General features: G+C 56.5%; 1 protein-coding gene across 3 annotated transcripts in view; it reads left to right on the top strand.

Moving 5' to 3' along the window:
* Nucleotides 1–157: 157 nt before the first annotated feature.
* DENND3 (DENN domain containing 3) overlaps nt 158–24616 on the top strand; it is a 54181-nt gene continuing 29722 nt past the window's right edge. The window contains exons 1-9 of one of the 3 annotated variants that reach the window (XM_036109452.2): nt 158–384; nt 6970–7228; nt 8150–8265; nt 10838–10980; nt 13471–13582; nt 17605–17724; nt 18004–18222; nt 21468–21583; nt 24277–24432. In XM_036109452.2, coding sequence (XP_035965345.2) covers nt 271–384; nt 6970–7228; nt 8150–8265; nt 10838–10980; nt 13471–13582; nt 17605–17724; nt 18004–18222; nt 21468–21583; nt 24277–24432 — 1355 coding nt within the window. In that variant the 5' untranslated portion in view covers nt 158–270. The remainder of the gene's footprint in view (nt 385–6969; nt 7229–8149; nt 8266–10837; nt 10981–13470; nt 13583–17604; nt 17725–18003; nt 18223–21467; nt 21584–24276; nt 24433–24616) is intronic. The other 2 variants (XM_036109453.2, XM_036109451.2) reach the window with 2 other exon arrangements.

Genomic DNA, 24616 nt, shown 5'->3' with positions numbered 1-24616 from the left:
CCCCCAATGGGCCCCGCCCCGCCCCGTTAAGACTAGTTCAGGCGCAGCCGGCCCCGCCCCCAGGAAGGCCCCGCCCCGTCGGACCCCGCCGGCCCCGCCCCCAGGGAGGCCCGCCCCGCGGACGGCTCTCTGCGCGGACCCGGGGCTGGCTGTGGGGCGCCCGGGTGCTGTGTCAGGCGGCGCTGCGCGGGGCGCGGGGCCGGGGTCGGGGTCGGCGGCCCGTGGCGCCCGAGTGGGGTGCGCCCAGCGGGCCGCGGCCGCCGAGCAACGATGGCGGAGGCCGCGCCGCCGCACCTGGCGCTGCCCTCAGGGCTGCTGGAGCTGTGCGCGCTGCTGGGGCCCTCCCGGGACAGCCTCCGCGGCCCCGACCAGGTAAGGGAGCAGGTAAGGGCCGACGGGGAAACTGAGGCGGGACGCGGCCGGGCGGCGGCTAGGCTCGGAGCCCGGGTCTGGCCCCGGCGCCCCGGGCGTCCGCGGGGTGGGGGCGGTGCGCGGGGCTCCGGCCAGGCCCCCCCGCCCCCCCGCAGCTCGTCCGGTGCGGGGACCGTGGCTGTCCTCCCGGCCGCGGAGGAGTCGCGGGGGGCTGCGGGCCGGGGAGCGCTCGCCGGAGAGGAGCGCGGGCTCTGAGGACGCCCCTCCAGGTGCTCCGCCTCGCGCCCCTCGGCCTTCGGGACGCACACCTGGGCAGGGTGAAGGCGGCGGCGGGGGGGTGGGGGGGAGGTGCGGCCGGGGCGCCTGCGGGGCGTCCGCGAAGAAAGGATTCCATTCATTACCCCGGACTTACTGTCTCCTCGGTGGTGGGTGCTGTTCCCGGCACAGCATCGTGAGGTTTGGGGTTTTAGATGTAAGGGCCGCTTCTAAATGTTCTGCATTTAGTCGTTTTGCGATGAAACCTTGCCATTTTTCTCACTTGCAGAAAAGGCTGCCCCCCCCCCCGCCCCTTTTCTCCTTCTCTGTGTCCTAGCGGTCAGAGTGACAAACCTTTTCCCGGAAAGCAGCAGTTTTGGACATTCTCATTCTTTGTGCTTCTTTCCTGTGCCCTCACTTTTTCTTAGTTGTGCAACCCAGGCTTTCTTTTGAATCGGTTTGTGGCCCTCTTTTTCTCTGGGTCCAGGATGTCCATATGAGTCTGTTTGTGGCATTTTTCTCTGGTTAGTAGTGATGCCCAGAGTACTCAGAGATTCCCGGCTCTTCTGCCCAGTTATCTGGGCAAGTCCTCATCCCATTCTGGAGGACAGCAGGGAGAGGCACAGGAAGGCACCTGAGTATTTAGGACTGCAGAGTTGAAGGGTTGAGGTCATCAGATACTGCTAGATACTGCTAAAATTAACTGGACAAATGTCTCTTAATGTCTTGGTAGTCTCCTTAACTTTTTTTTTTCTTCAAGATTTTATTTACTTGAGAGAGGGAGAGAGATAGCGAGAAAGAGAGAGAGAGAGAGCGCGCGAGCAGAAGGGGGGAGGGGCAGAGGGAGAAGCAGAAGCAGACTCCCCGCTGAGCAGGGAGCCCCACAAGGGGCTCCATCCCAGGATCCCAGGATCATGACCTGGGCAGATTGCAGATGCTTAACCGACTGAGCCACCCAGGTGCCCCGTCTCCTTGACTTTAATACAGAGCCGACTTGGATGGTTTCTGCATTTCCCTCCTCCTTTCTTACTCCCCAAACCCCAGTGATGTCTGCATCCCCTTTTGACCTCTGTCTCCCCTGACCCTCATCGATTGAGTTATTTCTCTGCCTCTAATTTGCCAAATGGCATTTCCTCCTTTTTCTTCTCATAGGAAATGACTTGGTTTCAGTTGCTTCTTGGGTGATTTCAACACATGTGTTGGTTGCCCCAGGGTGAGACATGTCTTGAGAGTAGGGTGAATCAGCTGCAATGTGCACAGGGGTGCTTTCCTGACCCAAACAGGCCGCGGCTTTCCCGGGCGAGCGGCGGTTTGCTACTCTGCATTTTAACTATTATCCTTTTTATCCCACACCCTGATTCTGTTCGGGGTTCAGCAGAAGGTAGAGAGCAACTATTTGGAGTAGGAAAAAGGCAGCCTTACGGGATGGGTCCAACTTCCTGGAGTGAGCCTCCTTTAAGGCCGATGTTGACGTTACAGTTAACCAAACATATGACTTCATTTGGCTACTTTTACTGTATAGCAGTTCTATTTCCAACGTCTGAGGCTTTTTTAGAACTTTGAAAATCACCATTTCTCTGTCGTTGAGGCATTCCTGCTTGGTGACAGATGAAAACAAGCCCGAAAGTATGAGAAACATCCAATTTAATGTTAGGGTAGTAAGGAGCCCTACCTTCCCATTTCATTTCTTAGATGGGGTGGTTCTTGTTTTGTGAGGATAGTGACAAAGACTTGGAGAATACAGGTCCGTCCCCATGTGAGTTTCTGTGCTTGGTTACATTTCCCTCCACTCCGTGGTTGCCGTGGAGACTAGGCGTGGGGTATGGAAGGATGCACCGCTAACCCTCCCAGTGGACCGAGAGCAGTGTCCATAGAGTAGGTCACTAGCATAATTCTTGCCTGTGAAGGCAACACTGTAACGGTTCTTAGTGGAGAGCATCCTGGCTTTTGGTTTCTAGAGCAGCACAGTCCACCAGAACTTTCTGAATGATGACACCAGTGTTCTTCATCTTTGCCATCCAGTAGGCAGCCACTAGCCACATGTGGCTACCAGGTGCTTGAAGCGTGGCTAGTGCCACCGAGGAACTGGATTTTAAATTTCATTTAATTTTAATTAATTTCAATTTAAATAGCCACATGGCTCTTAATGGTGTTGGACACACAGTTCTAGAGCATTAAAAAAAATCTATTGTTTTCTGTTTTATTTCACAAATGTTGGCCCATCCTATATGAAGATCAGTGCCCCTCTGTAATCTAACAAATAAATCTGTGACGCTATGAGTTAGGGTGTTGTGTGTCTTACTTATTAGCTCTGGTTTTGGGGACTGAAATGGTTGTTACCCAGTAGGAGTTAGTAAATTGGTGTCTGCGAGAGAAGAGCAGGAATGACTGTCACCAGACTGTCACCAACGGACCTTGTCTTGTCCGTAGGGGAGGAGGGACAGTTGCAATGCTCTGGGATCCAGGACGGTGCTTTCAGGAACTTATTCTGAATAAGTCGGTCATGTGCAAATATGTATGGCAGTCACTGTTCACTGCTGCCTTTGCTCAGGTTGTGTGTGTGACGAAGAACTGAGAGCGTACCAGCTGTCCCTCGGTAGGGGATGGGGCAGATACGTTACTGAGTCATCCCCTTGTGGCCCCATACAGCTGTGACAGGGAAATCAGCCACACTGTGTGCTTAAGTGGGGAAAAAAGCTTAGTGGAACCGTTAAAAGGAGATGATTGTATGTAGAGAGAAAAATCATATTGATATACACCTAAGAAATAGGAAGACTGTATCCTACACTGTGACAGGGTATTACCCACCATTTCATGGAATTAGGGGGAGGGCCTTTCCTTTCCATTCTTATTTTTTATTCTTCCTGTATTGTTGTTAGCTTTAAAACATGAGAGTGTGTTACTTATCCAACCAGGAAAGACAGCAAGGATATATGTTCAGAGGAAAAACAGGTGTGTGATGAACTGCCAAATGCCAAGTCGGCTGAATTTGGGCCATTTCACTTTAAGTGACTAGGTAAATAGAGGGAGCAAGAGGTAGTTTATTGGTGTTAGCATGATGACCGTGTTCCATTCAGACCGAATGTGCCCTAAGTGATCACGGAGTGCCAGGATATGAACGGATGAGCAGCATCCACTGAGAACCATCTTCTGTGCTGAATGTGGGGACACAGAGTGAAACCATACAATCCCCGCATCCCCCACCAACTCTGAAGGTGATACAGTACCACCGTGGGGGGCATCGATGCTCTAGAGGTGCTGGGCCAGGGCAGATGGAGGTGGAAAGAGGTGCTCTAGGAGGTGACGAGGTGAGGAGGTGAGGAGGGAGGGAATGTGGAGGTAGAAGGAGGTGCTCGAGGAGGGGCGGAGCCAGGGCCTTAATGGCCTGGAAGAGGCACCTTGCCCTGGCTGCAGGTGAGGAAATTCTCCCTCCAGTGGGGGTGAAGGGGAGGGGGGGTCCCTGGTGAAGAGGTGGAGTGGGGAGGGGGCTGGGCACGTGTCAGGCCCCTGGAGCGGGGCCTGAGTGGAGAGCAGGGAAGAGCGTTGGAACATGGGCGCTTGTGTCTGGAGACTGAGGTTCGGTGGTGCACGGCTTTGGGGGCGCCCTGGCTTTGGAAGCAGGCTGGCCTGCTGCTCAGGGCTGCAGTCCAGGTCGTCATCCTGCCCTGTGACACAGGCACACGTGTGACATGTGCACGGAATACGTAGTAGTAACGATGACATGGAGACAGACTTGGTTTCCATTCTGGTGGAGGGACAGAGGTGGTCTGTGAGGCTGGTTTGAGCCCATCGAAGGGTCTGTGGGGGTAAAAAGCTGACACCAGCTGGGAGGCGCCACTGCCCGTCGGGGCGGGTGATGAGGTCACATGGGGTCTTTTTTTTTTTTGTTTTAAGATTTTTATTTATTTGAGAGCAAGAGTGTATGCAGAAGCAGGGAGGGGAGAGGGGCAGAGTGCCAGAGGGAGAAGCAGGCTCCCCGCCGAGCAGGGAGCCCGACGCGGGGCTCGATCCCAGGACCCTGGGACCATGACCTGAGCCGAAGGCAGACGCTTCACCGACTGAGCCCCCCGGCGCCCCTTTGTGAGAGTGGACAGAGGTGCAGGCGGGGCGCCCTGGGCCAGGTGGGAGGAGGTGATGTGATTCTCATGGCAGAAACCTTGGAGGATTAGTTTGTGGCGAATCTGTACCTCTGCTAAGCCACAGGGGACTGTTTGGAAATGTGCAGATGGGGTGGCACTGGGGCTGCTCTTAGAGACCTTCCTGAGGCCAGGGGCCCTGAAGTGTGGGTTTGCAGATGGGAGTGAGGAGCAGGGGCCGGAGGGCCGGCTCTGAGACCCGAGGGTCACTGTCTTTATCACAGGGGAGCGTATGGGTAGAAGCTTGGGTTTTAGGGGAATCAGCCAGAGCTTAATTTTTTTTTTTTTAAAGATTTTATTTATTTATTCATAAGAGACAGAGAGAGAGAGAGAGAGGCAGGCTCTCCGCTGAGCAGGGAGCCCGATGCGGGACTCGATCCCAGGACCCTGGGATCATGACCTGAGCCGAAGGCAGATGCTTAACCATCTGAGCCACCCAGGCACCCCAGAGCTTAATTTTTGAAGCTATAATTTCAGGGACCCGCCAGGTACGTTGGGAGGCAGTTGGGTGCAGTCTGGGACTGGAAAGAGGTCTGAGCTGGCGGTGGGATTCTGGGCGCCGTCCCCAAGTGAGGACACCACGTGAGTGTGGAGATTGCCGGCCAGGCCAGGCGCTTGAGGCGGGGCAAGGAGTCAGCCCTGGCCTGGGGGGGGGGGTGTGTCAGCCTGGAAGGAGCTGCCTGCCGGGGCCCTACCCAGGAGCGTCAGGGCGGAGGGAAAGAGCAGAGGGGAAGTTGCAGGAAAGGGGTAGGCTCCACAGTGTGGCCACCTGTGCCCAGTCCTCACGGATGTGATGTTTGATGTGAGCAAGGAGCGGACGCACGTACTTTCATAGTTAAATAGGTCTGAACTGCTGGATTTTGACAGGAAAGTTTTAAAAAAGGTTTTATATAACTCAATATATGGTTTCCTTTCATGCCTGATACACAGAGACTTAAAAATTATCCGATAATACGGATTTCCCATGTCTGGTCTTTGTTCCTGCTGGTATTAAACTTTCTTCCAAATATAAAGAAATTGTTGCCTGAATTTAAATTATACAGCATAAAAATAAGCATTTTGAGTTTAGAGAGTGTATTTACTGATGGCATTTCCTTGTATGAATCCGCTCAAGGGTAAGAGTTCCCCTTTGGTTCCATGATTCTTACTGAAACCGGGATGCTGGCCATCCCTTTCCTGCCAGTGACGATTCCATTTCTTCTGGTGACAATGACGTCCTTCCTGATGCCCTGAGTCCCTCAGAGATCTTCGATCGCCCACTGCCCACCCCACCCGGGCGTCCTCCCACCTTCCCACGTGCTTGCCACCCAGCGAATCCCGCCTTTGACTTCTCTGTTTCTCCGCCAGCTTGGAGCTGACCGCCTGCTCGCTGTCACGGCTGCTGACCTCCCCCCGGGAGCTCAGGGAGCAGCCTGGCAGCTGCCGGTGCGGCTCGGGCTCTCGGCCATCGTAGCTGGACAGAACGGAGACCGGAGGCAGAGCCCGTGCTCTTTATCTTATCTGGGGGGAAGAGTGAAAAGACAAAAGGTTTTGTAAAAATCGGGTACCAAGTTAAAGTTTAAAAGTGTTCAGGCCGAATGGCCCTGTTGCATAGATCCTGGGCGACCATGTGGTTGCTGGAGGAAGGGTGCGTCTCTTCTCTCTGAGGCCGGGAGTCCTTCTCACCCCGCAGTCTGTGTCCCCAGGTCAGTGGCGACAGGACCACTGGCGTGGGGCAGGGCGTCAGCACCCCATCTGTACCAGGCCGGACAGTATGCGGGGCGCCTCCTCCCCAGCCTGCGAGGGCATTGGGGCCTCCCGTGTGGGGGGTCAGGGTTGAGCCCTTGACCTGCGACCTTGCCCCCTGGAGAGGGAAGCTCAGGGATGCGGCATTCGCTGCTGCGGTCCTTGCAAAGCCGGATTGGAACTCACGTCTGCCTGTTGGCCGGGCTCGGACTGTCAGGCTGTGTGCCCAGGGGCAGCCAAAGAGCCAGACCCCGCGCCGCGGGTGACTTGCCTGAATGCATGGCCTGACGGGTCCCTAAAAGGAGCTTCTGTGCGGTCCTTCCTGTCCCGGGCCACTGTGGGTGAGGCCACACACACGGGTGTGGAACCCGTGCTCGGTGGTGGGTCAGGGGGAACAAAGTGACAGCGGGTCTCGGATGGAAGGCGCACAGCAGAGCAAGGGTCGGCGCCACCGGCTTACTCGTATTTCTCCCTGCTTCAGATGTCCCTGAAGAACGGGGTCCGCAGCGCCTCTTCTCTCGATCCGGAGGTCCTGTCCATTTTTGTGCCTCCTTTCATCACTAAGGAGGACAGTCAGATGGCTGGTGCCCCCTGTGTGACTCTGAGCAAGACCAGAAGGCGCTCCTTCAGAAAGAAGAAGGACAAACCCAAAACAGAGCCCTGGAAGGGCCTCCCTCTTGAAGACGTTAGTGTCCCCAACGGCGTGGACCTGCTTGCCCTGCCTCAGCTCTGCTTCCCAGGTATCCCCTGCCCTGCTTTCCTGCCGCACCCACGGTGCTTTCTAGAAACCACGTCGAGAAAGGGTGACAGATGGGGGGCTGGTGACCCCTGGCAGCCTCAAGGTCGAACTGTGGGACTCAGTTCTCTTAAGCTTGGGGGTTTGGGAGCTGAAGGATGCGTGGCCCACGACGTAGTGCAGCTCCCGTTTTGGAGAATGAGTCCCAGACGAGGGGCTGTGCGGATTGCCAGCATGGTTGGTAGGTGTGCTTTCCAAGGATTTTCACCTTCGATTGACAGGCCATTCTTCAGAGGTCTGGTAGGTGGGTCAAGAAGAGTCCATTTAGCCTGCGGCATCTGCCCCCCCCCCCCCGCCCCCAAGTGTGCTTCCATCCAGGCTCCCCAGCCCCTGTTTTCTGTGCCTCCAGAGCCCACAGCCCAGGCTCACATGCTTTCCCCACCTGGCCCGTTCCCGGCAGTGGGTGGCCCTCATGTTTTCCACTGGTCTTTGAGAAACACCGAGTGGCTGTTGTAGAAAACTCAGACTAGGGACTTGCCTTCCCTCATTCCCGGAATGGAAGATTCCATCAGGAATGGGTGCTGTCTCCTGGTCTCAGGGATTATAACCCAGGGACAGCTGGGACACCCTCAGGCCTGCTGTGCTCAGAAACGGGTGCCTCCTCCAGGCGCATCCCGAAGGGTTTATCTGCGGTTGTCCTCGTGTTCCTTTGCTAAATTCTGCAGAGCACAGAGGGCGGCCGAGAAATGGGTACCGCAGAGGGATGAAGGGGCCACGGCTGGCTATGGCCTGATCCCCCAGATGCCACAGCTGGCCGGGCGAGGACGGGTTCCGTAGGCCATGAAGTGGGCTCGTGGACAGCCCAGGCTTGGAGGCGGATGCTGCGGGGCCGTGATGAGATTTCCTCTTCTTTCTCCGTCCGCAGGGGGCGTGTACGTGGCCTCGGAACCGAGGGAGGACTGTGTCCACTTCCTGGTGCTGACCGATGTCTGTGGGAACAGAACGTACGGCGTGGTTGCCCAGTACTACCGACCCCTACACGTACGTGACTGCCGTGAATTCCCTCTGAAATCGGGCTGTCGTGGTTTTCATTTTTGCCGAAACACACATCACAAACCACCACCACTCTAATCACTCTAGCGTGTACGGGTCAGTGGCCCTAAGTACACTCCCGGTGGTGGGCAGCCCCCACTGCGTCTGGTTCCAAAAGATGTCCGTCACCCCGAAAGTCCCTCCCCCGGCCCCCATTCTGCCTCCACGGATTTGCCTGCTCCGGACTCCTGGTGTCAGTGGACTCAGGCTGCATATGGCCTCTGTATCCGGCTTCTTCCACTCAGTGGACGGGTTCAGAGTTCCTCCACGTTGGGGCAGCAACGCCTCTGTTCTTGTGGCCGAGTCCCACTGCCCCGTGGGTGTGAGCCGAAGCTTGTTGCCCACGCGTCCACGAAGGGGCACTCAGGTTCTTTTGTGCAGGGTGACGGCTTTGCGCCTCCCGAGCATGACTCGGCCCTCCCCCACCTGGCAGGGCCACCTATACGAGCCTCTCGGGAGCTCGCAGGGGCCGCCACACACCTGAAGAGGCGGGGTGACCCACTGCCTGTGTCCAGAGGGTTTCCAGAAGCAGCAGGGGCCCCGGTGCTTCATCCGGGGAAGTCCAGGAGTCCGACACCGAGGGGGAGGTGGCTGCCCGGATTTTCCTCCCCACTCTGCCATCAGAGGCTGGGCCACCTGCAGTGGGAGAATTATCCCCAAGTGTCGGGGGACATAAGGTGCAGCTCGATGGGCTGTGTTCCTTCACGCCTGTGGAGTGGCACGGACATGCCTGATGTGCGTCAGAAACACGTGGGAGCCCAGCATTCTGCTGAGGTCTGAGTGCGCAACCTCAGTGTCTGGACTAGGCGTCCCCAGGGCGGGCGGCGGGTGGCGCGGGGAGGCCACCGCTTGCGGCCGGGCGTGTGGGCTGTTGTGCCCGCGGCACTGACGGCCTGCCCACCTGCCTGGGGTAGGTAGGGGCGGGTGACGAGACGGGAGGGGGGCCGAGTTCCTGCCCCTCCCTGGTAGTGCTTCCGGCAGAGACAGCACGGGAGGCTGCATCATTCAGGGTGGTGCTTGGGAGCTCGTCTGTGGAGTGATTGCTATGAGAAGTGCATATTATTTTTATTATCATTAAATACATTTAAAAGAGGTCACAGCCCTGCGCTTTGCATATGACTCCCCCCTACACCTGGTTGCTGGTGTGTGCATGGCCCCTTGCCTGTCCTCTCAGTGCCTGCGTGGTTTTGGGGTGACCCTGGGCCCTACGTGCCGGCCTCCCCTCCGTCCCCGCATGTCCATGACCAGCCACGCCCCTTCCTGCGCTCCTGTCTTTCCGTGGACTGCACGTGCAGCCCCTCCCGGAGTGCGGAGGGCACCGTGGTCCGCATATGCGAGCCGCCCACTCGAGGCACGCCCCTCCTGCGCAGTCATTCATTTAGTCCACACCACAGCGAACGAGGCTGTGAACCCAGTGTCATCCCCGTTTTACAGATGAAGCAAGCAGTCGCACAGGGAGGCGAGGTGACTTGCCTGGGGGCCCCCGGCACACTGACTTGACGGCAGTAGGCCCTGGTTCAGTGTCGGTGGGTAGACGGATGGCGTCTCCCCCTCCCTGTCTTGCAAGACCCTCACGTTCACACCATTCCCAGGTGAAGCTGTTATCACACCTGCCATCCCTGCTGAAAAACCCCGAACAACCCTCCGCGGGGGCCAGATTGTGGCCCCCAGTGATGCGCCACCCGTCAGCTCCGCAGTGGTCTGTGCCTTCTGGAATCCCGGCGCCGGGTGCTTTCTCCAGCTGAGACCCCCCCCGCAAACACACACAAATGCTCTAATGCTGCAGCTTCTTTCCTTTGTAAGCAGAGCCCGTGGCCCCTTCTGGGTCTTACTGTGTTCTCACTGTGCGTCCCTTCCCACCCGGGCGGGGACATGTCTCACCATCTCCACCACCTCAGCACGTCACCGACAGCAGGCACCGGGGGGGCCCATCCGCGCTGACTGGGACTCACGGGGACACCAGGAGGGCCGTCCGCACTGACTAGGGCTCACGGTGACATGGGGCGGGGGCCCGTCCACGCTGACTGGGACTCACGGTGACACGGGGGGGCCTGTCCGCGCTGACTGGGACTCACGGTGACGCGGGGCGGGGGCCCGTCTGCGCTGACTGGGACTCACGGTGACACGGGGGGGGCCCGTCTGCGCTGACTGGGACTCACGGTGACACCGGCGGGGCCCATCCGCGCTGACTGGGACTCACGGTGACATGGGGGGGGCCGTCCACGCTGACTGGGACTCATGGTGACACGGGGGGGGCCGTCCGCGCTGACTAGGACTCACGGTGACATGGGGCGGGGCCTGTCCGCGCTGACTGGGACTCACGGTGACATGGGGGGGGCCCGTCCACGCTGACTGGGACTCACGGTGACACTGGAGGGAGCGCGGGCCGGGCGGTGGGGGAGCAGGATGCTGTCTGGGCCCCTGTGCTCTCGCTTCTGTCTGCAGAGGCCCACGCTGCTGAGGATAGAAGCCAGGACCAGCTGGGTCAGGAGGTGACACGGGTCTGTTGCTTTCTCTCCAGGACGAGTCATGTTTCTACAACGGCAAGGCGCACTGGGAGCCGTCCTGGCCGACCGCGGGCGTGGCTGGCTGCTTCGTACCCTTCGCTGTGTGCGTGGTCTCCAAGCTCCCCTATTACAACGCCCTCAAGGACTGCCTGTCCTGGTGAGCCCGCGCGCTGCCCATGTGTCTGCGAGGCCACCCCGGCGCTGGTGGGCCGTGGGCGGGCTCTGGTTTGGCCACGGGCGCTCCATGAAGGCCCAGAGGCTTCCGGAGGTGGTAGCGTATGGGGAAGGTCTGCCAGACAAGGGAGGATGAAACCAAACTGTGGGAAGTAAGATTAGTATGGAGGATTTTATGTTTGTTTGGTTTTTTAAAAAAGATGTCCATCAGAAACAGCTCTTCTCCTGGCTGAGAGAATCAGGAGACGACCACTGTCAGTCCTGTTGAGTTCATGACAGTTAACAAATTTTCTTTTTGGGGGGTGGAATCTTTGAGTGCCTTAATGCTGATATTGAGTAGAAAGGCTGAGGACAGAGAAGTTTTGAAAACTCCAGAGAGCATCGCGCTCACCGCCTGTTGTCGGGGGACGATCGTGGCGTGTGGACACGGTCCAGCCCCCGGCCACACGCACCCGGGCCTCCTGGTTTTCATTCTCACCAAGTTCTAGTCTTGGAATTCACGGTGGTTTCGTTAAACACAGAGGCGATCAACGGAGGTTTGCCTTAATGTCGTAATACCCACCCACCGCGCCTGGCAAGTCAGACTCCTGGAAAAGACCGTCATTTTGGTTCTCACGCTGTGGTCAGAGGGACGAGCAGGAATCCTTCCTGACCAAACTCACAACTTTGGGAACTCAAGTTCCAGCACCTTAGTGTTTTAGTTTTCAGAATGTGGCTGGTCTTTGCACATGGTTTGGGTCTAGCCTGGGTTTTATTGCCCCCGACAGAGAACAGAGCGCTTGCTTGGTCTCCCTCCAGGACTTGAGCGCGTGCGCGTTCATTAATGCGTGTCTGCCCGGGCGTGGGCGGTGAAGGGATGATAAATCAGGACAGGGTCCCCTTTTCTTAATTAACTGATAATCTTCAGCACCTGAAGGTAGATGGCTTGTCCACCCCTCTTCAGTTTCCTCGTCTGTGAAGTGGGGGTGGTGGTTACACCCTTTCTTGAACGGAACAGGTTCTGGCCGCTTGTCGCCGTCCTTCCGAGGAGGGCAGCCCCTGCGCCACTTTCTCAGACCTTGTACACATGATCATTCATGTGTGACTCCCCACAAATACCATCCTGCTAGACACTGATGCAAACGAATGTTTAACTCGAACGTGTTCAGTTGCCACACTTCTTGAGTGTTCTCTCTCTCGATGCTCATCGCTGAATGACCCGAACTAGAAAATAGAAAAACAAATGACAGAAATCCAAGCGGCACTTTATAAACACAGATTTATAGATTTTTAAAATCTGTTTTTCTGCTATAATGCTAGCATGTAAACTATGCCTCTGCGTGGACAGAAATTGGGAGAGAATGCTTAGCTGTGTTTGCGGAATTAGATTATGGAAAGTCTTTGTTCTTTTTTTATTTTTTAAACTTGATACTATTCTTTTACAATAAATAAAATGTGGAGGAATATTGAATTATCTCCAAGTCCTGACACTGACTCAGGAAGAGCTATGATTTGTTACTAAAGTAAGAGCGTGAGCGCGCGGCTCGCCGGGACCGCGGGGGGCCTGCTGTGCTGGGCGAGGCCGGGGTCTGCCCCAGGACACCCAGGCGGGGTGTCCGGGGCAGTTGGCTGCATTTTGCCAAATGTAGACACCATGTGACCACCACCGCTGTTAAGACAGAGAACATTTTCACCACCCCCGAAGTTCCCTCACGCCCTGTGGTGCTGCCCAGCCCCTCTGCCCCCGGGCACCTGCTGGTCCATTGTGCATTTCAATCGGTTCGGCTGTGCCTTGAACAACATGGTTTGCAGTGTGCCTGTCCACATACACCCGATTTTTTTCGACAAGTACAGTAATGTAAATGCATAATGTAAATGTATTTTCTCTTCCTTAGGATTTTCTTAAAAACATTTTCTTTTCTCTAGCTCACTTTATTGTAAGAATACGGCATATAATGCATATAACATACAAAATACCTGTTAATTGTTCGTGTCATCGGTGAGGCTTCTAGTCAGCAGTGGGCTATTAGCCGTTAAGATTTTGGGGGGGTGAGAAGTTCTACGCAGGTTTTCAACTGCGTGGGGCATGGGCGCCTTTAACCCCTCACATTGGTCAAGGGCCAACCATACTTCAAAAGTCAGAATGTATTTGTGAAACAAATGTGGTCAAGCACTTTCCTTTGAGATGTTTACTCGCTGCTGAAGTATGACCCAGACAGAAATTGCATGAATTCCAGCCGTGTAACCAGCACCCACAGCAAGAAAAGAACATGACCAGCCCCCCAACACCGCACTTCCCCGGCACCCCCCTGCAGGCAGCTCCGACCCTGGGCAGGCCACGCCCGGCTGTCTCACGTCCGGGGGGTCGTCCCCCTGTTGCTGGAAGGGCCTGGGGCTGCCGGCGTAGGCAGACATGTCAGCGCTGATTAGAAATGCTAAAATGACAATTGGGGGCTGATACTTACTTTGTGATGTGATTTTTTTTTTATTTTAGTTTGTTGACTCACCTGAAGCTCTGTAAAGATTTTGAAGTTGACAATCACATAAAAGATTTTGCTGCAAAACTGTCTTTAATACCTAGCCCGCCGCCTGGACCACTTCACTTGGTAATTAAATCTGAAATTTTGTCTTTTCTTTGCAAATAGTAAAAGTCCTATGACGACGATGGTTTTAATGTTTTAAACTGTTTCTTATGTTCCAGTGTGTTTAAATTATGCTTCTCAAGTTCCTTACAGAATCATCTTATTATGCCATTTCTAAAGATGAGTTTGCCTGGTGGCCCGTGATACGCGGTGTGGCGCCTGTGATGGGTCCCCTTAGTGCTTAAGACATCGGTTCGTTACTGGCTGTGCAAAAAACATACAGAATTTACTCAAATTACAAATGTTCCTTTGGTTTATTTGTCTGGAATATTGGGTACTGTATTACATCGGTTCATGTTTTCTCCTGTCCAGGGTGATTAATGAAAAGTACTTGGCTTCCTATTTTTTGGTTTTTCCCAGTGCTGTTGAATGAGTGGCCAAGCGTTTCCGGGGATCTGGATTCCCTGGCACGCTTGTCCTGAGATGTTGTTGGCTCTTTCACCACGCAAGGGTTTCAGGCTTAGGACAGTTGCAGAAAGGCAGCCTGCGTTCCCTCTTTGCTGAGTAACGGGCCAAGATGGCTGAGCCGTGATGACACCTGTCTGGCTCAGCATTTTCCAGACTGACGCAACCACCGGACACTTCCTCATTCTCAAACAGGCACCCGCCAAATTAGCGTCTCGAAGCAGGTCATAAATGTCGACTCTATTTCACTCAGTCCTTTCTGGAAGATTAGACATAGAGATCTCGGTTCTCTATATATTAATTATTATTCACAGTTGAAAAATTAATTTTAGGGCGCCTGGGTGGCTCAGTTGGTTAAGCAACTGCCTTCGGCTCAGGTCATGATCCTGGAGTCCCGGGATCGAGTCCCACATCGGGCTCCCTGCTCAGTGGGGAGTCTGCTTCTCCCTCTGATCCTCCCCCTCTCATGCTCTCTGTCCCCCATTCTCTCTCAGATAAATAAAAAAAAAAAAAAAAAATCTTTAAAAAAAAAAAAAAAGAAAAAGAAAAATTAATTTTATTTCGCAGGAGACATGTGATTATGAACTTAAAAATGTATAGTTTTAATACCACCCTACAGTGTGTGGGGTGGGGGTGGGGGGAATCCTGCCAGATGCATTCCAGGCCCAGAGGCAGACAAGGTTGCCTGAGTACCTTGGTTCTGCTCCCAGAAACCTTTGTAGGGACATTTATTGGGTACTTGTTTTCTGCAAGGCCGTCATCTTTATTACATGGATAATTGGTGGTTTTTTATGGTACACTGAAGTCATCAAAGTTTCTGTTCTTGCTCTATTCACTCAGCAAGTATTCCCTGAGGACCGGCTAAGCAGTGAACAAAACCGAGTTCAGGACAGTTTGAGGGTTAACCCTACGTATTATGTTCTGCCTTCGAGCATGAGTAATGCACGAACCGCACCCGTACCAATTTTCTGTACCTGGGAATCTTGGATTAATTCATATTTGGTTCTCCGACTTTTACCCACCCCTGTGAGAGTGTTTCCTGGGGGTCGTTCCTGACACCTCTTCTCTTCACCCCTGCATTCCATCCATCACTCACCCCTGACCAGCCAGCTCCCAGCGTTTGCCTCCAGTTGGCCACGGCCAGCCCCTCATGTGGGGCCACCAATGGGCCACTGTGTGACTTGGGGAGCCGCTGGTCTGTCCACGTCCATTCTTGACCCTTCATTCAGTTCATCCTTTGCATAGTGGCTGCAGGGACTTACCATCTATCCATTGGACTCTCCTTTTGTGCTTAAAACCCCACCATGGCTTCTCGTTGTGTACCTGCAGCCAGTCCTACATCCCGGGCCCCTGTGTCGTCTGCTCTGTGTGCAGCCTCACCCCCTCGCTCACTGTTGTCCAGCCACACTGGGTCTCCCTCCATCCCTCGCACGTGCTGTTCCTGGAGGTCAGGTTCTTCGGGACAGCCTCCACCCCGTCGCTCTGTGCCCCGCTCCCTTCCTGTGGAGCCCAGCACGGTCTGCCGTTGGGGCTCGCGCACGTGTGTGTTTTGTTTTCTCCATCGGCCTCCGAGCGGCATGAGGCAGAGGCCCCGTGCAGAGCTGCATACTCGGCGCTGTTACCGCGCCCGCTGCTGAGCGAATGAATGAACGGATGCGTCGTGTTTCAGGCTTAGCCCGTCGTGTTCTCAGAGTGGGGTCTGCGTCTTGGTTCTTGCGCGTTTGTCCGAACGAGCTGAGCCTGGCTCAGGCTTGCCGCTGTGATCCTCCCTGGCAGCCTCACCAGCTCTGGGACCCCCGTTGATACGTGGCCCTGACCCATCTTTGGGAGTGTTGAGCCACGTGGCTGTTCCTTGTTTTGGAGAAATGTGAGCCAAGATTCTCCTCTAACCCAGGAGCCAATTCAGCAGGAATTTCCAGAACCCACTGCGAATGAATGTCGATGGAGAGGCTTGTAGCTAGTGCTCGGGAGCCGTGGTTCCTGAGAGTCAAGTGCGTGGGTGCTGGGTGGGTCACCTCCGGTCTGTGACAGGGGAGGCGGCGCCCAGCCTCGGCCCAGCCTGGCTCCGTGCCCTTTTGGTGGACAGCGCCTGGACCACTGGCCCGAGGGCAGCAAAGACACCCCGCGCCCCTGGGCCCGCTCTGCCGCTTCTCTGCCCACCAGCGGGTCTGATTTTATGTGCTTTCAGAGCACGGGCCAAGTTATTGGGTGTGCACGCGAAATGGGCATTTTCCTTCTCTCTCTACCTGACTCACTTCCTGTGTTGCTTTGTGTGGGGAACCTGTTATTTGCCTGGGGCTACAGTCAAGCTGAAATTTGGAAAGTGTTTCCCCAAAATATCTCTCCCTCCTCAGTTTCTTCATGATAAGGTGGCGGGGGGACAGCGGAGCCCAGCTCAGAGGGTGTGGGTCTCATGCGCTGCAGTGGACGTGTCCCAGGGGCCCAACAGCGTCACAGAATGACTGGCATTTGTATTTAGTTTTTATCTGTAGTTGGGAAGCCGGTTGACACGTTTATTTTTTGAAATATAAACTTTACAGTTTTTCATAGTTCATCACCACCGGGAGCATGTAACTCTGCTCTACTTTGTTTTGTTTTAAATAAAAAGGATGTTATCGTCCACACAGCACGTCTGCCTTGTTTCTGACGTGTCTTGCTTTTGCAGACCAGTGGGTGACAAGATGGTGCCGTCAGGGGACACTTGCAGAAAGAAGTCTTCCCTTGTCCTCAGGTTCTCTGCACGAGCGTTCACACAGAGCGGTGGTGACACGGGTGTGAGGAGGTGTGGATGGTGAACATTTGTTCTGGAACCTTCTTCCCTAGCCAGTGCTCTGCGTCTCTCCGTGTGTCCTCCTTCCACACTTTTCCTGGCGGGAGCTTCTCTGTCTCCGATTCGAGAATCTTCTCTCTGTGCTTTCGGCCCGGCACTGCTCACACTCGGGTCACTCCATTCTGATGACCCCCGGGGCTCCGGGGGCACCCCTGGGTGCCCCCCCACGAGGCTGACCCCACGGTCAGGAGTGAACTTGCCATCGAGCTGGAAGGCCCCTACCGTCCCCCTCCATCCAGAAGGGGCATTCTGCAGATACTGAATTCGAATTGAAGTGTTATTTTGAAATACTATCATTTGGAAAAATAAAGTCTTTCTCAGCGATTTCTTGAAGTCCATGTCTTTAAGGAGCTTTGACAATTATGTTGAAAATACTAAGAGAGTTCGTAATATGCAGTAAGTGTTCTAGCTAAGATTAACCTGATCGTGCTTGACTTGGAACCTGTGCTGATTGGGACACGTGTCCGGGCGTTGGTTAATCTTTGCCAATGAGCAGTTTGCTAATGAATTAAAGAGTTTAGGGAAGATTGGCTGAAAAAGACATTCAGTACTTGATTCATGTATGAGCCTTTCTCAGCGGTTCTGTGTGTCTCTAGACTGTTTTGTTCTGTGACATACGCAGTGACGGTGTGAGTCTTCAAACACGTATCCTAACTCAGACAGCCCTGGAGACTAAACTGAGAGTCTCAGTGCATTTCGGCCTCTGCTGGGAGTGGCTCTCTGAACTAATGACGGAACTTGGTCATCACAGATATTTAACATGAAGCCGCTACAGATCGTGTTTCCCTCCCGTGCGGACCCTGAGAGCCCGCTCATCGACTTGGACCTTCACCTGCCCTTGCTGTGCTTCAGGCCCGAGAAGGTGCTGCAGGTATGTGTCCCCCTGGACCCGGGGCGTCCCTGCTGGTTGGCTCAGTGGGGCATCTAAGCTGTCGTCGTCTGGAGGGCAATGCCAAGGCACGTGTGTTCCAGAACGCACTGGGAATGGTTGCTTTTTGGCTTCAAGCAGACATTCAGGACTGTGTATGCTGTTCACAAGTAGTGCTTTTGGGGGGCTAAAGGGGCTTTCGTCTTGGCAGATGTCAGCCCTTGTGGTTTTAGTGGCGCGATCACACGTGTATTCAGTGCACGCGGTGTTGATTCCCCCCAGATCCTAACGTGCCTCCTCACGGAGCAGCGGATCGTGTTCTTCTCCTCCAACTGGGCCCTGCTGCCCCTGGTTGCCGAGTGCTTCCTGGCCTACCTGCACCCCTTGCAGTGGCAGCACACCTTCGTGCCCGTCCTGTCGCACCAGATGCTGGACTTCGTTATGGCGCCGACGTCCTTCCTCATGGGCTGTCACCTCGACCACTTTGAAGAAGTCAGCAAGGTTAGGCCTCGACCTTTTGCTAGAGAATGTCGGATCCTTGTGACCCCTGCGGGGACCGGCGGGGAGTGGCTTTGAAAGCGCCCCGCAGGGAGGGCCGTGCGCCCTGGCCAGGGAGAATGCGGTCACTCCCGTCCCCGCGGCTCGTGCCCTGGGTGCCACACACGCAGGGTGCTCTCGCGCGTCTGCACCATCCCCCTGTGGTCCTCTGGGCGTGTTCAAGGCCATGGGGTTCTGGGCGCCGGGACCCTGTGTCACCTGCCAGTCTGCTTAAATTCCCGGGGGTCCGCGGCTTCCCGCAGTTCCAGCGAGGAAAGTGCGGGCGTCGGCGCTGATGGAGCCCGCTCTCTGGCCTGGCTGTGGCCCCTTTCTAGTTTTGCGGCCTCGAGTGCGGTCCCAGCCCTTGCCGAGCCTCAGCCTCCTTGCCTCTGAAGCGGGCATGTCCTCCTGGGCCAGGCTCTGAGTGGGGACCACCCCGCACCTGCCGGCACGTGGCAGGGGCTCGGCAGCCCGCAGCAGCCGGTGTCCCTGCTCCAGATCTTGTGTTTCTCTGTGTGGTTCAGCTTCTGTTGTTCAGTAATGCTGTGGGCCCTCCTGCGAGAAGGTGCCTGGCCACGCTGCGTGTCACTCACCGCGTCGGTGGGTGCGTGGGCCTTGCTGCACGTAGTGACCGTTACACACTGTGCTTGACCTTCGGCAGAGCGTTCGGCCCTCTTGTGTCCTAGTCGGAAAAGACAGAGGTTAATTGGACACTTAGGTCATCAGGGTCAGGGTCCCCGACAAGAAGGCAAAAACGCCAGGCCAACTAAGACAAAACCACACTAGCATCCACTTTACACCTTAGACGGGACCACGACAGCATCCTAATGGCCTCTGCAGGAGTGACTTTTGCAAAACATCCGGAAACAAAACAATTAACCATGAAACACTGGTCACTGTCACAAGTTGAGGCAGTTAGTCTCCAGATGTCAGCCCGAAAGACCATCAACACGGGAACGATAACCCGATAGGTAGATGGGGGCATGGTCAAAGCCCTGATTGGCACACCTTAGCGCCCAGTCCACAGGGGCCCACACTCAGGATGCTCAAGATAGTTTCTCAGAGGAGCTTATAAAAAACCCCGGGATTTGAATGCCGAAATGGCAACCCTCTCGGGGAACTTTGTACTATCGCTCAATAAACTTCGCCCTGCTGCCCACCACTCCATCTGGTCACCTCTTCGTTCCTCGAAGCGGTGCGACCAAGAGCTGCGGGCACGGAAGGGAACAAAGATCCTGTAACAGCAGTAAGTGTGCTGGCCCCATTATCGTGGGGGGGACCAAAGGGGCCAATAGTACAGCACTTGGCATACAGTAAGTGCTTAATAATGTACATTTAGATGGTGAGCTAACGTGGATTTGTAATACTGTGATATTGTCGGCAGGCAGAGCAGGTTTGGCTTTCTAAAACACCTTTATTCACATAAAATACCACGAAGTTTGCCTGATTAAAATGTGCAATTCAGTGGCTCTTAGTAACTTGACAGAGTTGTGCCAACTAATTTCCGACATTTTCGGCACCCACAGAGAAGCCCCGTGTGCCTCAGCGTCGCCCCACGCTGTCCTCCGCCCGCCCTGGCCACCCCCACCTGCTTCTGTGTCCGTGGATTCGCCCGTTCCACACGCGTGGTTTGAGGCCCGTAGCTGGCCGTTAGTGGCTTCCTTCGTCAGCACAGCGTGTTCTAGGGTCGTCCATGCCGTCCATCCACGTAGTCGTGGTTCTTGCTGCTGAATAGGATCCTGTTGTGCAAACGTGCCACACTTCGTTTGTCCGTTCATCGATGGGTGATGGACGTTAGAGTTGTTTCGACTTTTGACTGTTGTGCCCGGCGCAGCTGCAAGCCCTCGTGTGCGCGCGAGCTTCTGTGCGGCGTGTGCTCTCCCCCGTGTGGGTACACACCTGTTGCAGACGCTAGCCGTCTAGCCGTGGGAGGGGAGGCCAGGCTGTGAGCGCATTCCCGCCAGCAGCGTGGGGCCGCGATCCTCTGCCTCCTCGCCAGCGCTGGCCCCGTGTGTCCTTCTGGCCGTCGAGGCAAGGGGGACGCGGCGTGTCACGGATCTGATGCGCGTTTCCCCAGCGACTGACACTGCAGCACCTTTGCACGGGGGCCTGGAGCGTTTCAGAGCAAATCCCGGGAAGGTGCCTGGGAAGGTGCCAGGTGCCCCGTTCGGCCCGGCCGCTCCCGGGAGGAGCCAGGTTCTTGCCGAGTTCTTGCCAAAGCCAGTGACTCACCAAGCGACAAACACACTTTGGGGAAAGGCCGTTCAGACCTTCATGGAAGGAACGGAAAATGTCTCCCAGTCTGCCTTGCAAATGAGGAAGAAATAGGGCCATGCTCTGAAGTTGAAAATGTGTGTCTTTTCTTAGTCATTAGGGAAAAAACCATCTTGTTTCAGGCCCTTCCCCGGGGAATGTTTGTGGGCACATCCACCTGACAGCTCCCGTCCACAGTCACGAAGGAGGCCCGCTCAGGGATTTACGTGTTCTGGGAGATTTCAGGACAGGCAGCAGGCTGAAGAGCGTGGGTTGGGTTTGGACGTTTTCCTCTGTAGGGCTGGGGCCTTGGACACGGTCGTGTAGCACGCATGTGCGAGAATGCTCACCTTGCCCAGTCAGCGCCCAGTCAGTGCGCTGGGAGACGGCGTGTGCTCGCTTCATGTGCCACCTGGAACAGGCATTCAGAGCCAGGCCCAAAGGGGGAGCGGCGGGGGGGGGCGGGGGGGGCGGCCTTCAGAGAGCCCGGGGCCGCCACATTCCTGCGGCTGCTGGATGCGGGACTCCAGAGCGTGACTCAGTGTCTGTGTATCTCGTTACACATCAGGCTTTATAAGGAACCTGGGCACATAGTTCAGACATCCTAAGTGTGTGTGCTCACTGAGCCGGGGGCCCGGCCCACACTCCAGTTCTGGAATGTTCCCTCCAGGCTCCCTGAAGTGGCCCACAGAGTGTTTATACCAGGGCAGGGGAAGCCAGATGACACTATGGAACCCTGACTCAGCCTGGGGCAGATTTGATCAAATCTGGCTTGTTGACATGACTCACAGCATATCCTACATTTTTTGGTAGGGACAGTATAAGGCGCTGTGTACGTGTTAGGTATGGTGATTTAATCAATAGCGACGCTACCTCAGGGAATGCAAAGTGTGTTTTTGTGTTTTCAAAGATGTCTACAAATTCAGGTTCTTACATCAATCTCTTTAAACTTACAGGAAGCTGATGGTCTAATTCTGATCAATATCGATAATGGCAGCGTCACCTGCTCTAATGACGAGGACGTCGATGTCCCGGACGTCCCCCTGCTAGCGGCACAGACCTTCATTCAGAGGTAGAGGTGGGAGTCGTGTGTGCTTGGGGACGTCCCTGTTCCACTCTGTACTTGCCGGCTCTGAGTGTCTTGAGTAGCTCTTCCATGTACGTTCCAGAGCCATCCTTTCTGTCTTTATAGTTTGGAAATTATTCGTGAATGTTTTAAGGTGGAAGTCATTAGTCCTTACTCTGATCTTGTCTACATAGTAATTACGGCCCCACCGAGTCAGGTGATGGTCTCATCATCCCTCAGGGAACCTCCCACCCTCTCTCTGTGACCCTGTGGTCTGCCTGGGACCTTTGAGGTTCCTTCCCCTCCTGCCTGCCTCCTTCCCTCCCTCCTCCCCACCTCCCTCCCTCCTTCCTCCCTTCTCTCCTCCTCCTCCTCCCTTCCTCCCCCCCACCCCCGCATGAGACAGGTGTTCAGACCCATGGGACGCCGCCCCCCCCGCAGGGCAGGATTTGTGTGCCGCCCTGCCCTGCAGCGCACAGGTGGGCACCCCGCCCCGAGCGAGAGGTCTTCCTGTCTTCACCCCAGCCCCCAGTGCTCTTACGGCCTCCTGCCTTGCTCATCGCTCGTATGGTTTTTCCAGCTCTGCTGCCCGCGTCCTTGGCCTGCAAGCAGCAGCTGCTTCCCAGAAGGGCCAGGTTAGGCCTTGCGGCCTGTCGTGGGGGTCGAGGACTTCGGGAGCTGCTTCTGGGGAGGGTGAAGGAGCTCTCGTTCCCACCTGCCAGGACGATGGTGCGTCCCGAGGTCGGGGCGTCTGGCCATCCGGGACGGGGCAGCACCGTGGCACCCTCGGTCGTGGCATCCTCGGTCGTGGCACCCTCGGTCGTGGCATCCTCGGTCGTGGCATCCTCGGTCGTGGCACCCTCGGTCGTGGCACCCTCGGTCGTGGCCGGCTGCCGGGTGTGTGCAGGGGACCTGAGCAGGGTGTGCTGCTGGAGTGTCTCCCTGTGCGAACCGACGTTTGTAATTGTTCACTTTTTGGTGAGCAAAAGCCGTTTCCGCCGACTCTCAGAGTCTGACGTTTTAGCGCCGGCGGGCGCTAGCGTTTGGTGCTTCTCAAGCGTGCGCTTGGTGGCGCATCCCCAGGGGGATGGGGGTCTCGTGCTTGTCTGTGTGGCATTGTCAGGATTCTAGAACATGCACAGCGGCTTGCGTCTCTGCTTGGCTGGGCCCCACATGGATGGGGTGTGGTGCCTCCTCCCGTCTCGACCACGTGAGCTGACCCGCGTGTGGTCGTGGCACATCTGTGGAGGCTCGGAGGCCGCACCGGGCAGTGGTGGGCAGCGTGCCCGGGGGTCCTGGAGTGCTGGGGTGTCCACACGGGCCCTTTGGGGGGGCAGGCAGGACAGGACGCAGCGCCCTTCCCCATGAGACGCCCCGATCCCACTCACCCTCTCCGTCCCCCGTCATCCTCACCTGCATCTGACTGTGTGTTCACGGTGTCCCCCCTGCCGACCCCACCTCCCGGGGGCAGGACAGGGACCCCAGCCCTCCCGAGTGGACTGTCGCAGAGCGCTCAGGTAGGAGGGACAGCCTTCTCCTCCAGCAGAGGGGTCGTCCCTGCACAGAGCTCCGGGGGGGAGGCCGCCACCACGGCTCCGTATGGATTCCTTCCCCGCAGCGCCCTTGTGCTGCCGGGTGCATGACCAGCTCACGATCCTTCCAGGTGGCAGGTACCCGACAGGTCAGCTGGGGTCGGCCGGGCTGGGACACCTGCATCCAGCAGTAGCTTCTTGTCACATGCGGGGCAAATCCAGAGTGCTCCCCGGCCCACCCCGGCCCCGCCGACCACTCGGACCTGGTCTCAGCCCGCCTCCCCCACCCGCCACGGCTCCTCTGGCAGCTGGGTGCTCCCTACCTGCTCAGGGCCGTTTGTGTGCGTCTGGCTTTTCACCTTTCAGGTCCGAGGTCCTCGAGAGGCCCCTCCAGCCACCAGCCAGGCTCTTTTCCAGCTGTCCTGCTCTCTGATCCCCTCCTCCCCTCCCCCACCCTCACGACCTCCTATTTGGCTGCATTCTTCTGTTTTTCTGTTTCTTCCCACTTGAACATAGGCCCCACCCGGGAGCTTGGCCTTTGGTCACCATGCAGCCCACACCCAGATGGCACCAGCCGTGCAGTGGGTGCTCAGGAAACATGGCTGGGATGGGTGTGTGTTGGGGGTGTGTCTTCTGCACGTAAACCGCACACTTGCTGGTTGGTTTCCAAAGCTGCGGCCTTGATCGTGCTGGGGAGGCCGGGGTGGCCGAATGCCGGTGCAGGGTACATGGACACAGGGTTCCGCCAGGCGGCCGAGAGCCCTGACGCACAGGGCGTTGGGTGCATCCGATTCTCCCAGGCAGGGCGTGGTGGTGGGAAGCTGCCGGCCACGAGGCAGCCTGCGCTGGAAACCCCCTGTCCTTCCTGGGGTGGGGAGTGCATGATCTCGCCAGGCAGAGCCCGGGGGAGGGACGGATTCAGTTTGGGTGAAAACGTGCACGGTCCACAGTGGAGGCTTTCGCAGGTTCAGCACTGATGAGCTGTTAGCATGGAGCGGTGAGTGGACTCTCCGGGGATGTATTTTTAGTGACCCAGCCCGGAAGTTCCTGATGGGTCTTCCGAGCGTCCGGAGTGTTCACGCACCTGGGAGAGCGTTCTCCCCGCCTGTGAACAGCAGTCCCGGCACGCGGCGTGAGCTGTGGTCAGCGTCCGTCTCTCGTTTCCAGGGTCCAGAGCCTCCAGCTGCACTACGAGCTGGACCTCGCACACCTGGGTGCCAGCACGGACCTGAACGAGGGGCGCGCCCGCAGGCGGGCCTGGCAGCGGAGACTCAACTGCCAGGTGCAGCAGGTGGCCCTGCACCTGCTCTTCAGCATCTTCAGGTACCGGAGACCATTTCCTTGGCCGCGGTGGCTCGACCCCGAGTGACGCGGCTGAAATCCTTGCCCCTCCGGCCCCCGACCGCCTGTGGGGTATCGCGCCAGTTGAGAGCTCGGGGCCAGCCCAGGGTGGGGACACTCGGGTCACTGCGGGAATGGAGCCCACCCCCCAGGCAGCAGCACTCAG

The sequence above is a fragment of the Halichoerus grypus genome, chromosome 5 (assembly GCF_964656455.1).
Source record: "Halichoerus grypus chromosome 5, mHalGry1.hap1.1, whole genome shotgun sequence".
NCBI classification, from domain to species: Eukaryota; Metazoa; Chordata; class Mammalia; order Carnivora; family Phocidae; genus Halichoerus; species Halichoerus grypus.
Note: the sequence above shows the minus strand (reverse complement) of the source record. Positions and strands in the feature narration are given on the sequence as shown.